At 39.6% G+C, this 15,248-nt stretch overlaps 1 protein-coding gene across 1 annotated transcript in view; it reads right to left on the reverse strand.

The window, feature by feature from the left end:
• SEC16B (SEC16 homolog B, endoplasmic reticulum export factor) overlaps positions 1–15,248 on the reverse strand; it is a 120,406-nt gene that overhangs the window by 70,591 nt on the left and 34,567 nt on the right. Inside the window, exons 10-13 of the mRNA XM_063428250.1 lie at positions 11,539–11,766; positions 10,750–10,847; positions 6,489–6,570; positions 2,029–2,146 (exon numbers count right to left, since the gene is read on the reverse strand). Coding sequence (XP_063284320.1) covers positions 2,029–2,146; positions 6,489–6,570; positions 10,750–10,847; positions 11,539–11,766 — 526 coding nt within the window. The remainder of the gene's footprint in view (positions 1–2,028; positions 2,147–6,488; positions 6,571–10,749; positions 10,848–11,538; positions 11,767–15,248) is intronic.

Here is a 15,248-nt window from a genome sequence, read left to right on the forward strand (position 1 = left end):
CACTTCAGGATAAGTTTATCACTAAATAAATGATAATAATGATAATACTATTAAAAAGTCCCCAGAAATGACAAATCATATTTTATAGGCATGTATTATATTATTTGACTACTGCTGTTTTGCTATTTTACCACTGAGATTACAAGACATCAAAGGAGCTGTCCGAGAGACTATTCTAAAGCATAATTAACCTCGAGCATTCAAACCATGACAATGCTCTGTATATAAAAAGCACCCAGTTTTTTTTTTATTTAGGGTGAAAAACATTTACATATTTGTTTTTATCTTTTAACCCAATAAACACCCACCTTGACTAAGTCCACTTTCAAACATTAGCTAGCACTCTTAAATTAGAGGGGCAAAGGTTTAAAAATAATATCAGGAAGTGTTACTTTACTGAGAGGGTAGTGGATGCATGGAATAGCCTTCCAACTGAAGTGGTAGAGGTTAACACAGTGTTGTGCCATTTGGTGCCCCATCATTTTTAATATTAAAAGAAAAACAACATGGATGCTGGTGAGCTTAGCCTGGACCTTACGTAATGCTGTTTCAACACAGGTCAAAATAACTTTGTATTTTGTAACCTTAAGAATTAAACAAGAGAAAACAGAGGATTCAATATCTTCAGATCACCTTAAAAAAGATCAAAGGAGATTGACTGACTATGGGCAATAGACTGAGTTGCAGACCAGAGCACCCAGAGAGGAAAATCCCAAATTGAATTCCTTCATCCTAGACTCTTAGTCATATATAAAGGTTTCTCTTTATTTTATATTAAATAAACTGGACTATACTGAATGCCCTATGTGTCTATATTCTGAACTGATCCCGGTTTATAGAACAGTTACCGTATATCTCATTCTACCTGCAGCCTGAGTCAGATATAACTTCCTAAGTCGGAACATTCTTGATTCCTTCTTTAGACGTAGATCAGTTCAATATATACATATCAGAAACCTTATGTATGGTATATATGGTATCATTAATGCAAGGGGTGTCATATGGTTAATTCTGTATACTGGTTCTGCTGTGAAGTTTGTAATAGCTTTCATTGTCCTTTGCTGATAAGATTACAGATGAGACCAAGTGTAATGTTGACTCTTAGGCTTGTCAAGTAAATTAATTGACTTGTTGGTAGAAACTCATATTTAATATAGCAAATTGATTATAATTGTATTGTTTTGTTGCTTTGCATTTTATAGTGTGTATTATTAAACTTATATATATAATTTAAGCAAAGTCTGTTTATTGGCCATCTGCCGTTCATAAGTGTTTATATCACCGCTTAAAACAAAGAACTACAGGGTCCCTGAAGGCTCTATGTGGGTGTGAATATCATCAGATATTATTCAATCTATATTCCATAATTATAAAACCTTAGATTACCCAACAACAGTGAGGGAGTTTAAGCATGCGTGGGATAGGCATACGTCTATGCTAGACTTAAGATAAGGCCAGGGATTAATTAAAAGTATTTTGAAATATTGGGCAGACTAGATGGGCCGAATGGTTCTTATATGCCGTCACATTCTATGTTTCATGCATCATTCCCACTTAAAAACACTGCTGAAGAGTCCGTCTCACTCAGATGGAAAAAAGACTTTCAAACTCACACTGACTATTTGACTCTAAACACCACAAACAGACAATGACTATGCTAGATGCTATTATTAAGAAATTAAAAAGGTTAGATTTTTGAATCACCCACAAAATTGAGTCCAACTCAACCTCATTGCCTGTTAGACCATTTAATATTTACAGAAGAACACTCGAATATCCACAATCAGTGAGTTCCTTGTACTCAAATTCCTGGTTTTACTCATTCTCATTCATAAGGCAGGGGCATTTTGCTTCATTTAGACTTCTAAAAAATAACTTGTTTGTAAAGAATACTACATCTCAGCTTCTCTAAACTCTGTCAAATATATTTGTTATCGCTGTGGCTTCAGGAGAACACAGAATGTATATTCTTTCATTTTAGAGATGCCTAAAATTCCCAAAGGTCCATTTCCTCTTACTCATTGTTACCTAAATTGTCTCCCATGGCGATGACGGCACGGCGGTTGATATCCGAATCTACCATCTGATTGGACAGTATGACAGCCAGATGCGGTCTCCAGTCTCCCCACTTTGAGTCACCGCTGCACTATGTTAACATATAGAAAATCAATGTTTACATAAAGGTTCTTGTAGCCGTATTGATCCAGAAGAAATTATGGCATGTTTGCCATTTACATAGTGAATGCATTTGAAAGAGTGCACAGAGTTCATTGTTTGTCAGAACCACCTTTCTACACCAATCCCAAGTGTTCTTCTATTACAACGACAGTCTATCTGTGTTCCTCTCTCCATTTTGCCTGACCTATTATTATATCTGGGTCTGAGAATGTCTACATAGTGTGTATGAGTGAGTCACTATCAACAATTATAAATGTTTAATCTCCTGTGAACAGGAAAAATCATTTAATCTCATTTAGTCTCATTAGAAATGGATAGCACAGGAGAAACAGTGTTAGCACTCAGTGACAGCACTTAGTAACACATGGAAACTGATTAATATTACATGTATATTAAATATATTCGTTTTTTTTGCACCATCATACACATTGCAGGCAGGCTTCAAAATACTTATTTGTTGTGATAGCAAACCTTTACCAATGATCTACTATACCTTGTGTTAATTATTTTCAAAAATGTTTAGAATTTTTAGAAATAAAAAGAATATAAAATGTTGACTCTAGGCAAAGCGGATATACAACATCAGCATCCAAGGATTTATTTGTCTTCCACACTCTTTGTGCTAATAGGCAATACGTTCATCTCAAACAATCTCAAGTACTGATTGGCTTCTGATATTACATAATTTAAGCAGTTATATGTTTTAAATCATTATCTATCACTGATGGTTTAAAACAATTTCACAGACAGATAGGTCTACACTTACAGGCACACTATAGTCACCAGAGCAGCTACTGCTTAATGTAGTTGTTCTGGTGAGTATAGTCAGTCCCTGCAGGCATTTTAATGCAAACCTCTACTGGCTGTCACTCAATGGGTCAGTGCTGCGCAATATGGTGATGCTGAACATTCCCTGTAGAGATGCATTGATTCAGAGCATCTCTATGAGAAGATGCTGACTGCCGCAGCACAGCATTTTTCCGCACATGCGCAGTAGTATTGGCTGAGATGATCATTTCTGCTGATTTCACCCAAGGAGGCGGAACAGGGCAGATCCAGCTACGAGGAGACCAGCGGTGGAAATAAGGTGAGTAAAATCAACGTTTACATTTGTAACACAGGGGTTGGGAGCCTAAACTTTGTTTTTACAGCTATAGTATCAAGAAGACACGTTTGTATTCCTGACACTGAAGCGTTCCTTAAATTCTGTCCAATCTGTGGTATTACTATTTATAAGTAAATTAAATACAGTTTATTAAATCTGTAGTTTATTATTTGTTAAACAGATTCCAGGGTTGCTTTACACAATGAACAATGAGTTCCCTCTGCCCAGGATTTGCTAAAGAAAGGTCTGTTAATGTAAGGTTCTCCAGGAAGAACCATACTAAAGTTGGAGAGATGAAAAAAAACTGAGTGGTATATAAAATATGACAAGGGGATGCTATAATTTATTTGACATTCTTTTTTAAATACACATAAACAGTTATACTATTTGTGTTTTATGTTTTTTATGTGTTCATATTATTTCACTATTTATAGTCTTGCTGTTTTTACTAGAACAGTGTGGACAGAAAAACTAAGACAGAAATTATATTCTATTCCTCATTGTCTGTACATAGTTACATAAATCTGCCTAATACTTTCCATAATGTGTATCTTCTTCTTTGAACACTTGTACTCTCATTTACACCAGTAAATACAAAAAACAATATTTTATCTATTCTGCAGGGATTATATCCATTATTTTCAGAATAGAAAATGTCAAATCACAAGACGCAGAGTACTATTTAGGGAAATGCCATGCCCTGAATACGGAAAAAATATATCACAAACCTAAATGCTCAGGAATGTATCAACAAGGGAGTACTGAGAACAGACAACATCCTGAGTAGCCTGCCCTTCGGTAAGTCTTCACTCAGATCTCAAGCTGGTTCTAGCTCATCTTGAGCTCAGGAATATATGTTATCTGGCTAAATACATACTTGGTAACTTATCTGATTTGCCCTAAAGGCAAATTACTAGAGGCAAAATGTGACTGTGGCATATGTAGATCTGTCCATTCCAGCCCTAAGTTACAGATTCTCGGTCTCATATAATGAGACCAGTATTTTATGGTAACATCTGGCTACTTCTGTGTAACTCAATTTAAGTGCAACCCCTTTTCCTGAAATCCCTCTCAATGTAATTGCAAAACCAATTTTACTCTACATTGTTGTCTTGTTTGAGCAGCGTCCTCATCAATCTAACATTTCTGTCAGTTTGGTTCTTTTTTGTGTGTGTTAATTTCTCCCCTTTATATTAGTGTAAATCACTGTGGAACAAGTTGACGCTATACAAATGTTAACAATAATAAACACACAGACACAGATGACACACACACACACAAAATCCAGAATAATATTATTTATCTCCACCCTTATAATTAAAATATTCCATTCCCAACAATTTGTATTCCCCGTCCATGAACCCATTCCATTTCTTAATGGGGTACTTAGGTATTAGAGAGCAACTCATCAATATTTTGTGTTTTAATGAATGTCAAGCATAACAAAGAATTGATGGCAATGTGGTACTTGTTTGCATTCTAGAGTGCTTGTTATTTTATTTTAAGAACATGATAAGAGAACAGAGGAAAAACATTAATTAATAGTGACTGATTTCTAGCATACTTTAGGTCATGCAGAATTAATATTAAAGGCTGAAAACACATAACTCTTGTTTTGTGCCATGGGAATATCTAATAGAAAGTACCGTAACCTGTATCTGCAAGGGAACATTGTACATTATGTATGATGTCAGATATTTGTGGTGTGTAAAAGATGGCTTTGCTTGAAATTGCATTTACAATCAAAGTATGATTGCAAAAATTAAGGATTTATCGGGAGACAAAAAATAGGCAATACATTCTTTTTCCAAACCTCTAGCATTTTCCCATAAGAACATAACATTGAAGAATTCTTCATTGATACATTACAAATTCCATTAAATATTTACATGAGATAACAAAATACAAAAGAACTTTCACAATTTAGGACTATGTACAAGTGAAATGCTAAAAATAAGTCACTTTATTTATTTTAATTATTGTATATTATGTTCTTAAAGTAAATATCAAATACAAAATAAAAATTCTATATTTCCTTAATTTTTTAGATTGTTTATACTGTGTTATACAGTTTATTTCTGTAAGTTAAATATAAAATACAACTTGACATTCAAAGAAGCGTTCTAAAGGGTCTAATAATATTTCCTTGCTTCATGTGACCTTTTAAATTAATTGTCTTTTTAATTACACAGACAAGATTATGACTTGAGAAATAATTATGTATTTTTGCCCAAATCAGTTGAAATTTTAGGGAATCTCTTTATCCCTATTTAAAAAAAAAACAGATGGCAGAAAAAAACTAATACCATGTACTCCCCAACCTTTCACTACTAGAACAAATGCTCTTAAGATATTAACCCCTTAAGGACACATGACATGTGTGACATGTCATGATTCCCTTTTATTCTAGAAGTTTGGTCCTTAAGGGGTTAAAGGATAGTTTTAACATGGTTTGGTAATAATGAATAAGAAACATTACTCCCACCTATCCCTTATACACAGACATGCAATGTAAGTTGCAATAGTTGCTGCGGACTGTTGTATGGGAACAAGGGGCTGTCATATACTTGGGTGACAGACAAGGCTTCATTTGAATATTTAAATTATTCTAATTTTTAATTAACTTTAACCTCAATACTGATTGATTCCAGTAGACAAAATGTTTTTCATTAATATCCAAATATATTAAGCTATTTACTTTCAAATAGTTGCATAAGAATAAAAAAAATTGAGTTCTAATTCTCAAACAATAAATGACCACTAAGGTTTTGTAGCACATCTTGTGTGACCAGAATCTGGCGCCCATTACTATTAACGAACACACATAACTTCTGCCAGTATAGCAGCTGTAAATTCTTATGATGCTAAGCCAGCCAGTAGCCCAAACATGATGCAGGAAGTAACCGATCTCCTTCTCATTTCCCTTTTTAGCCCACTACTTTAAGAAGACTATAAAATATGGTAAAACTATGGACCTGCTACATTTGTCATTTTCTGTGATGCTCCGATAACATTTTGGCTGAAGATCATGAGAATTGCAATCCACAAGTTGTTTCATTGCTAAAGGGGAGACATCATTACTCTATGAGCTATGTGACACATCCCCCACTTTAAATGAGATAATTCAGTGAGATCTATACTGTGTGTATTGCAAGCTTAATTATGATGATCTAGTCTGACATGGGAATGAGAAGCAAGATCTTACTGTGGCTGCTTGCGGAATCCGTCCTGACATTAGCTGGAAAAGAGTTAGCAAAGGATCGTTCTGGGCTAAAGTGCTTGTAAACCTGAAAATAGAAACAGGACCATAATTAATGCTCAGCTGCTAACCATGCTGCGGAGGAAATTAGATGAAGAACCACATGCTGGTTGACCAGCTTCATCTACAAGTAATGTGTGATCAATCCTCCACTCAGAAATTAATGTATTTTCAATACGGTTCTGTGCAGTCAATTCTCAATCAATTAAGTTCACTACAAGCAATAGGTAGCCCCATCCATCTGTTTTCTTTGCTGCAAGTAATTTGCTGCCTCAAAATCACAACCTCTCCCCCTTCTAATTACGCAAGATTTCGTATGCTACTGGCCTAGTGAATTACGGTACTTTTTGACTTAAATGCCAGACCCATCATTTCTTTTATTCAGTATTCACAGTAGCTCCTCTTCTTGCACATTGATGTTGTTGTTGATGGTTATGTGCCAATTATGCTATGCAAGTCATTCAATGACTATATTCCTACTTCCACACAGCAAATAATATTTTCCTAAATAATAGTTTGCCTCCTTTCTCGTTATGTAAAGTTCTTTATGTTATTGGTCTTGTGAATAACCTTTTGCTGCTAAATCCATCATTTGGTTTATATAGCATACACTATTCCTCCTCATTTCTTTTTATATTGAAGTTGATGCAAATAGGCCACTGATGGCATGTAAGTAGTTCAATGATTAGATTTCCACTTCCAGATATATAAGAAACTACTGGGCTTGAAATCACTTTGACCCACTTCATCTTAGACAAATGTTGTCTTGTAATTACATTATTCAGCATACACTATTCTTCCCTCTTCTTTTCACATTGGAGTTAATGGTAATGTGCCATTGATGACATACAAATCGCATAATTATTATATTTTCATTTCTGTTTTCCCAAAATACTGACCTGAAGACCATGCAACCTTGTGATTATATAACGTTGTTTGCTTTTCTGGTCTATATAATTACCTGCTGTTGTTAAATTATAGTCCATAAATTTGTTTATTTAAAGTACACAAACTACTTTTCACATGAGAGTTGATGGGAATGTGCCATTTATGGAACATAAGTGATTATATTTTCCCACAACATAATGCCTCTCCAAAGTATAAATGCTGATATGTTTGAGGGTGCAATAATCCATTATGTAATATAATCTAACCATTATTAAATCGGCCAGGTCATGTCTTCTATCCCCATATTGCACGGTGGTAACATAACCTGTGCAATTCTTTTCCATAATTAACGCAGAATAATGCATTGTTTGTCTTCATGCAGTTCGGGGTCTGTAATCTCAGGCAGAACCGGAACATACATGTCCAAGATTTCTGGGAATTATAATCCAGAGGGGCAGATGCCTTCATTTTAACTTAGTTTGTCTCTAATACTGTAACACCCACAAATGTTGGATAGTGCTGGGGCATGTTCCACTGTTGCCATAGCAGTAAACAGTCCGTTTTACCCCTACACTAACCTAACCCTAACTTCCAATTTAATATATATAAAAAAAAAACTGCTTAAAGGAAAACTATAGTGCCAGGAACACATACTGGCACTATAGCTTCCCCCTCTGTCACTTACCTGGGTCCAGGGACGGACTGACAGTGGTCGGGACCCCCGGGAAAAATTAGAACCTGGACCCCTTGCAGACCAATATATATGCTGGTATATATGAGGTTGTAGATGTACAGTGTATTTGATTACATGTGCATGGAAAGTGAATGTATGTTTCTATGTGTATATTCACTGTGAGCCCTGGTGTAAATTAATATATATATGTGTGTGTGGATTCAGAGTACATTTAAATACATGTTGTTTTTTATGTGTGTTTGTGTAGCATGGCAGTATGTATAATGGAGTATTTATGAATCATGGCAATATGTTTGTATGAAGTATGCAGGCCTCCAAATGTTGGGTCTTTCTAGTATCTCCATGACATCAGTGTGTGTATGCAGAGACTATTGTATTGAAGGTCTGTATGTGTGTGTGAATGCAAGATCAAAGTTGCATGTAGTGTGTGTGTGTGAACCCAGGTATGCATGTGTAGAAGGTCAGTGTGCGTGAAAACAGGGGCATGTAGTGGTTATAGGGGCTGTAGTTGGGTGGGGGTAATAGAGGCTATGGTGCTGGAAATGGGTGATGGGGGCAATAGTGGGTGCAGGGGTAATAGAAGCTATAGTGGGTGCAGGGTTAATAGGGCCTGTAGTTGGTGCATAGTGTAATTGGGCTGTTGTGGGTGCAGGGGATAATAGGGACAGTAGTGGGTAATATGGGTTGTGTTGGGTGCAGGGGGTATAGGGGTTGCAGTGGGTTAAGGATTTTATATGGGTTGTAGTGGATGCAGAGGGTAATAGGAGCTGCAGTGGGTGCAGGGGTTGTAGTGTTTTCAGGAGACAACTGGGCTTGTATGGGGTGCAGGGGGTAATAGGAGCTGCAGTGGGTGCAGGGGTTGAAGTGTTTTCAGGAGACAACTGGGCTTTTAGTGGGTGCAGGGGGTAATAGGAGCTGTAGTGGATGCAAAGGTTAATAGGGGATGTAGTGGGTCCAGGGGTAAAAAGGGTTGTGGTGGGTGTAAAGGGTGGGTGCAGGGGGTAATAGGGTCTGCAGTGGGTGCAGGGGTAATATGGGTTGTAGTGGGAACAGAGGGTAATAGCGGCTGTAGTAGGTGTAGGGGGCAATTGGGTTTGTAGTGGGTGCAGGTGGAATTGTAATAGTAGTGGGTGCAGGGGGTAATAAGGGCTGTAGTGGGTGCAGGGGTAATATGGGTTGTGGTGGGTGTAGAGGGTGGGTGCAGGGGTGGTAGTGGGTTGGTGCAGGGGGTAATAGGGGTTGTAGTAGGTGGATGCAAGGGGTGATTTGGTGTGGGTGCAGAGGGTAATAGGGGCTGTAGTGGGCGCAGAGGGTATAAGAGTTGTAATGGGTTCAGGGGCAATTAGGGTTGTAGTGAGTGTAGGGGGCAATTAGTGTTGTAGTGGGTGCAAGGGGTAATAAGGGCTGTAGTGGGTGCAGGGAAGTTGTTAAGGGTGGGTGCAGAGGGTGTGTGCAGGGGGCGGTAGGGGTTGTAGCAGGGGGTTAAATGGGCTGTAGTGGGTGGGTGCAGGAGGTGATAGGAGTTGTAGTGGGTTGGTGCAGGGGGTGACAGGGGTTGTAGTAGGTGGGTGCAGGGGATGATAGAGGATGGGTGCAGGGGGACGTCACTTCCTGAGGTAACGAGCCGCATGGAGCTGCCTGAGCAGTGTTACAGGCTGGCTGCCTGCCTGCATACTGTGTTCATCTCAGGCAGAGGATTCAGGAGCAGGACATTGTTTATCTTCTCCGCATGCTGCACTAGACAGGAACACTGAGAGGCAGCCTAGTGGGTCATTGGGAAGGCCCCTTGGCTGTCTCTCAGTGTGCCACAAGCAGGCTGCCTCTGCTGCCTGTAACTATAGCACAGCCGACCAAAGGGAAAACATCTTTAGTAACAGGGGCCTGCAGAAGGCCGTGCGGGCCCCTTGCTGTATGTAGGCTGGCTGAGGAGATTGTCGGGCTCCCCAGCTGAGCAATTACAATATTGCAGGCAGGTGTGCCCCCCCAAGAGCCGCGGACCCTCGGTCCATGACCGATTTGCCTGAGTACTCAGTCCCCCCCCTGCCTGGGTCCAGCGTCGATGTCCTTCGGCGCTGACTCAGCCCCGCTCGCATTAGTATTTCCTCATAGGAAAGCATTATTCAATGCTTTCCTATGGGAATTCCGGTGACGCTGAAAGTCCTCATGCATAACGTGAAGACGTAGTCACCCAGAGGTCCCTCTAGTTGCTGTCTAGGAGCAGTTAACCATAGTAGGTCATTATTGCAGTTTATAAAAACTGCAATAATTACCACTCTAGGGTTAAGAGTGATGGTAGTTTGCACCCAGACCACTTCAATGAGCTGAAGTGGTCTGGGTGCCTACAGTGCCCCTTTAATATAAAAGATACACAGTGGCAAACTGCATATTAGGGGGAAATAATGCCATCTCATGCCTCTGAAGACACGAGTCTCATGTATGTTATGATGTCTTCATAACCCCTCAAGGCCATTACTTTCCAATAATATTCAGTTCATCGTTATATAAGTGGTGATTGGTATCTGGAATGTATTCAAATAGGACCTATTTCTATGAAGTGAATGGAAGAGCCATTAATTCATTAGTTGGTGCTGTATTTTATTTCACAGCGAATATATGACCACTTACCGTCCCATTACCCAGCTGTAGGTCCGTGCGTCTAATTTACTGGAGAGAAATAAGGCATGCCCCCAAAGCTCATTCTTCATTGCCCAATCCAAAGCCTCCTTTTGTCAAAACACAATATAGATCATCAACAGGGACATGTCATTTAGCCAATTACATGCAACCAGATAAATTACGTTTTGTAATTTTTATATCTTTTAATTAGTGGTTCGCATGTTAAACACATATGTTGTCACATAATGAAGCAAAGATCTTTAAAAAATGTACAGAAAAAAAAACACACCCTCTAATAAAAGTACTAAGAAACTCTATATAGGAAAATACAAACCCCCAGACCGATATCCAAACAGCTTTGTTTTATGAGTATATCTGTCTTTGGCATGAAAATACATCCATTAAAAAAAAATAAAAAACAAACAAAACAAAAAAATAACCTTTACAGTTGAGTTTTAAATAGAACCAGTTAAATAGTAATGGAATGTGAAATTCATGAAAATCCAGCGAAAGACAGTTAGAGAAGAAAGATGTTTGTGCTGATGTGAACAAGGCTGCATAGCTTGGAAATGAAAACAAAATAAGGGGGAAAAAAAGCCTGGAAGATAAATGAGCATTGCAGACGAAAGCTGCAAAAGGCATTTAAAGAGATCAAATTTAATGAAGCCAAAAAGGAAAGAAGTTAGGTTTATTGGAAAGAAGTGTCACTGAGGTCAAAGATGCATGTAGATAAAAAGGATTAAAAGTTCAGCCATGGATTGGTGAGAAAGCTGCATCTTTTATTAGTTAAAAACTTGCTTTTTTTCGCCCGTAGAACATCAGCTTTGTGAATTTCTCCACTGCCTGAGCAGCAATTTCAGCAGCTGGTTGGGTCTCCCCGGTCAGAAGGTCCATTTGTACACAGTCCGATATCAATAGGGGGTCTTCAATAAGGCTTATAAGATTGGTGTTGGGATGCTCTATCCGGTAAGTGTCTCGTTTACAATCTTTAAGAAGAAGCTCTGCCACATCTGAGCCAGCAATACACTGAAGAATGTATAGAAGGGGCTATCAGCAAGTGATACAAAATATCTCTTCCTTTCACTTCCACAAATATAACATCAATAATAACATCAAAATAATTAGCTAGGAAGAGGGTCTGCTAGTTTCCAAGTATATCATGGCATCCTGAAGTTATTATATTACGCAATTGAATGGTATTTTAATAATCAACCTTGGAAAAAACACCAGTGTAAATTGACTTTAACAGGTGTAAAACAAAGGACTCTAAACGACTGCAACTGGAGCACTAACCATTAAACTATCTCAGCTGCCAGAGCCAGATTACCCATAAGAAGACCAATGGGGCTACTTAGGAACTGGGCTCAGACAGGGGGCTGGAGCTCTGAGTGCCCCCACACTCTAAAGCTTGCAGGGCCCTTTAGAAATCATTATTTGGTGGTCTGTGGTCTACTTGTAATCTCTTGAAGTTCTTGCTCTCTGTGAACTAAACCGGAGGGACTATGGCTGCACTGAGAGGCTGCTGGACCACCAGTGAATCCACTGGACCACCAGGGAATCCACTGGATCATGAGGGGAAATATAATTGCCCCCTACTTCTTACACTTGTTAACAATGGCTTTCTCTCCCTCACAAACACTCAGCCCCATACACTGTCATAATCACTTACTTCTGACCCATTTCAAGGAAGTAATCAACACAGTAAATCAACACAGTAAAGGAGGAGACTATATTTAAAAGAAGAAAAACTACCACAACAAGAGGACATAGTCTTAAATTAGAGGGGCAAAGGTCTACAAATAATATCAGGAAGCATTACTTTACTGAGAGGGTAGTGGATGCATGGAATAGCCTTCCAGCTGAAGTGGTAGAGGTTAACATAGTGAAGGAGTTTAAGCATGCGTGGGATAGGCTATCCTAGCTATAAGATAAGGCCAGGGGCTAATGAAGGTATTTAGAAAATTAGGCAGACTAAATGGGCCGAATGGTTCTTATCTGCCGTCACACTCTATGTTTCTGTTTCAATTGACACTCACAACCCCTCACCCTGTAATTTCCACTCCCCCAGACTCTATTACACTCACCTTCCAAACACTGTCACATTCACCACACTGCCACACTAACCATGTAACGTGTGCCCCTCAATGTAATCACACTTAACACCCCTCATCCTGCCACACATTTTGTCACACTCATCCCCCTCATCTTTTTCCACTTACCACCTCTCACCTTGTCAACCTGAACCACCTCATCCTGTCACTCACCCCCTTTCTCACCGTATCACAGTCACCCCTGAAGATAGTCATTATCATACACAGTCACCTCCCACACATGAAACGCAGCTTCACCATAAACAAACACCACAAAAAGCCCCCTTACACACAACATAAGGCAGGCAAGTACCCGGCACCCATATTCTCCCCAGCACATTCAAACACATCCTCACACAAGAATGCTCAGGCACATATACAGGTACACAATGCCAGAAACACAGACACACTCAGTCAGAGATGCACACATTCTCAGGCACATATACAGGCACATAATGCTAGGTACACAGACATTCACCATTCACAAAAAATGAGCCCAGGGCTCTTGGAAAGGGCCCCAATCTGGCACCATGCCAAGGGTCATGGGATACAAAGAAATCTTCAATGATAAGCAGTTTATAAACGTTGCCTACCTGTCATGTACAGCTTTCCCTCAGCTTAACTTCAATGAACCAATACCATAGCATCATTTATGTTAAAGGGACACTATAGGCACCCAGACCACTTCAGCTCATTGAAGCGATCTGGGTGCACTGTCCCATGTCCCTTAACCCTACAGTGGTAATGTTTGCAGTTTCTGAGAAACTGCAATAATTACCTCTCAGGGTTAACTCCACCTCTAGTGGCTGTTTACCAGAGCAGCAACTAGAGGGACTTTTGGGTGGTTAGGAAACCAAAAGTCACCTAAATGACCTCAGGGCATTCAGCATCAATCAAATCCCCATAGCAAAAGCATTGAAAATAATGCTTTCCAAAAGGGAATCCTAATGCGAGCGAGACACTTGCCGCGCATGCTCATTACGTCTCCCCCGCCTGTTGACGTTGGTGGGGGAGAAGCATGGGCGGAGCCTGATCCAGCACAGAGGGACATCAGTGCTGGATTCAGGTAAGTGACTGAAGGGGTTTTAGCGCCGCTGAGGGGAGGGAGCGAAGTAGGGGGGCACTGTAGGAACCTATAGTGCCCCTTTGTATTCTAGGGGGAAAGAGTGTTTACAGTAATCTACAACCCACTGGACCGCTAGGAAGCAGCATCACAGTCCCCATCAGACACCAGGGAGTAGGTCCACAGCGAGGATGGAAACTACAAACACAGCCACCCTAGCCACACATAGCCTCCCACAGAAAGCACACAGCCACACCTCCACACAGAGCATTCATGTACAAGACGCACAGCCTCCCCATTCACAACAAACAGCAGCGCCCCACAGACAACCTTCAAAACACACGTTAAAATCCTTGCATACAGTTAGTTAGCATAGAAATGACTAATGGAGAAGGTAAGATAAAGAAAGCCTATGAGAGAAACAGACTGAAGGTAGATGTATAATAAGGGGTGAGGGTATAAATCCTTGCACGGGTCCTGCATATGGGTGGCACAATTTGACACTTATGCTTTATGGGGTGTTTATATTCAGAGATTTCATCTCACTGTACCTCATTGTAGACACCTATTACCCCCAACCCCTGAAGCTCACTTCCTTGGAGTTACATTTTAACTCTTTTCTCCTCACATCCAGTCTGTCTACATATCCTGTAGCTTTCATCTTAAAATATTTCATGCAATCACCCTTTTCTCACTTATAAAACTAAAGCACTTGTTCATGAACTCATCACATCCCAACTTGACTATTGTAATTCCATACTACTACATTGGCATTCCAAATACCCACATTGCCACTCTTCAGTCTGAGATCAGGGCTGCCAGCAGACTAATTTTTATGATGGACTGCTACATCCACACCTCATCCATTTGCTATCTGTGCCCTTCAGGATCCAAGTCAAACAGCTAACACTAACCTACAAAGCCTTCAAAAATTCTACTCCTCACTACATTTCCTATTTACTCAAGATATACACCACTCCTGTTCTTTTCGCTCTGCAAGCAAAATTCTTCTGTCATCTTGTTGTTCTTGCACTGCTATCTATCACCTGCAGGCTTTTTCAAGGGCTACCCCATTCCTACTCCGTACCATCAAACTCTCTCCTAGGCATCAAACCTTTAAGAAGTAACTGAAAACACACTTCTATAGCAGTGCTCCTAAACCCTCTCCTCGAGGCACACCTAACAGTCCAGGATTTAGGGATTACCCAAGTGTGTCTAAGGTGTTTAGTTAAGGTGGAAAAAAAAACACCTTAGAGACTAAGGTGTTTTTATTTTTTTTAATTTTTTTAACACCTTAGACACACCCAGGTAATCCCTAAATCCTGGACTGTTAGGTGTGCCTTAAGGAGAGGGTT

This window comes from Pelobates fuscus, chromosome 7 (assembly GCF_036172605.1).
Source record: "Pelobates fuscus isolate aPelFus1 chromosome 7, aPelFus1.pri, whole genome shotgun sequence".
Classification (NCBI taxonomy): Eukaryota; Metazoa; Chordata; class Amphibia; order Anura; family Pelobatidae; genus Pelobates; species Pelobates fuscus.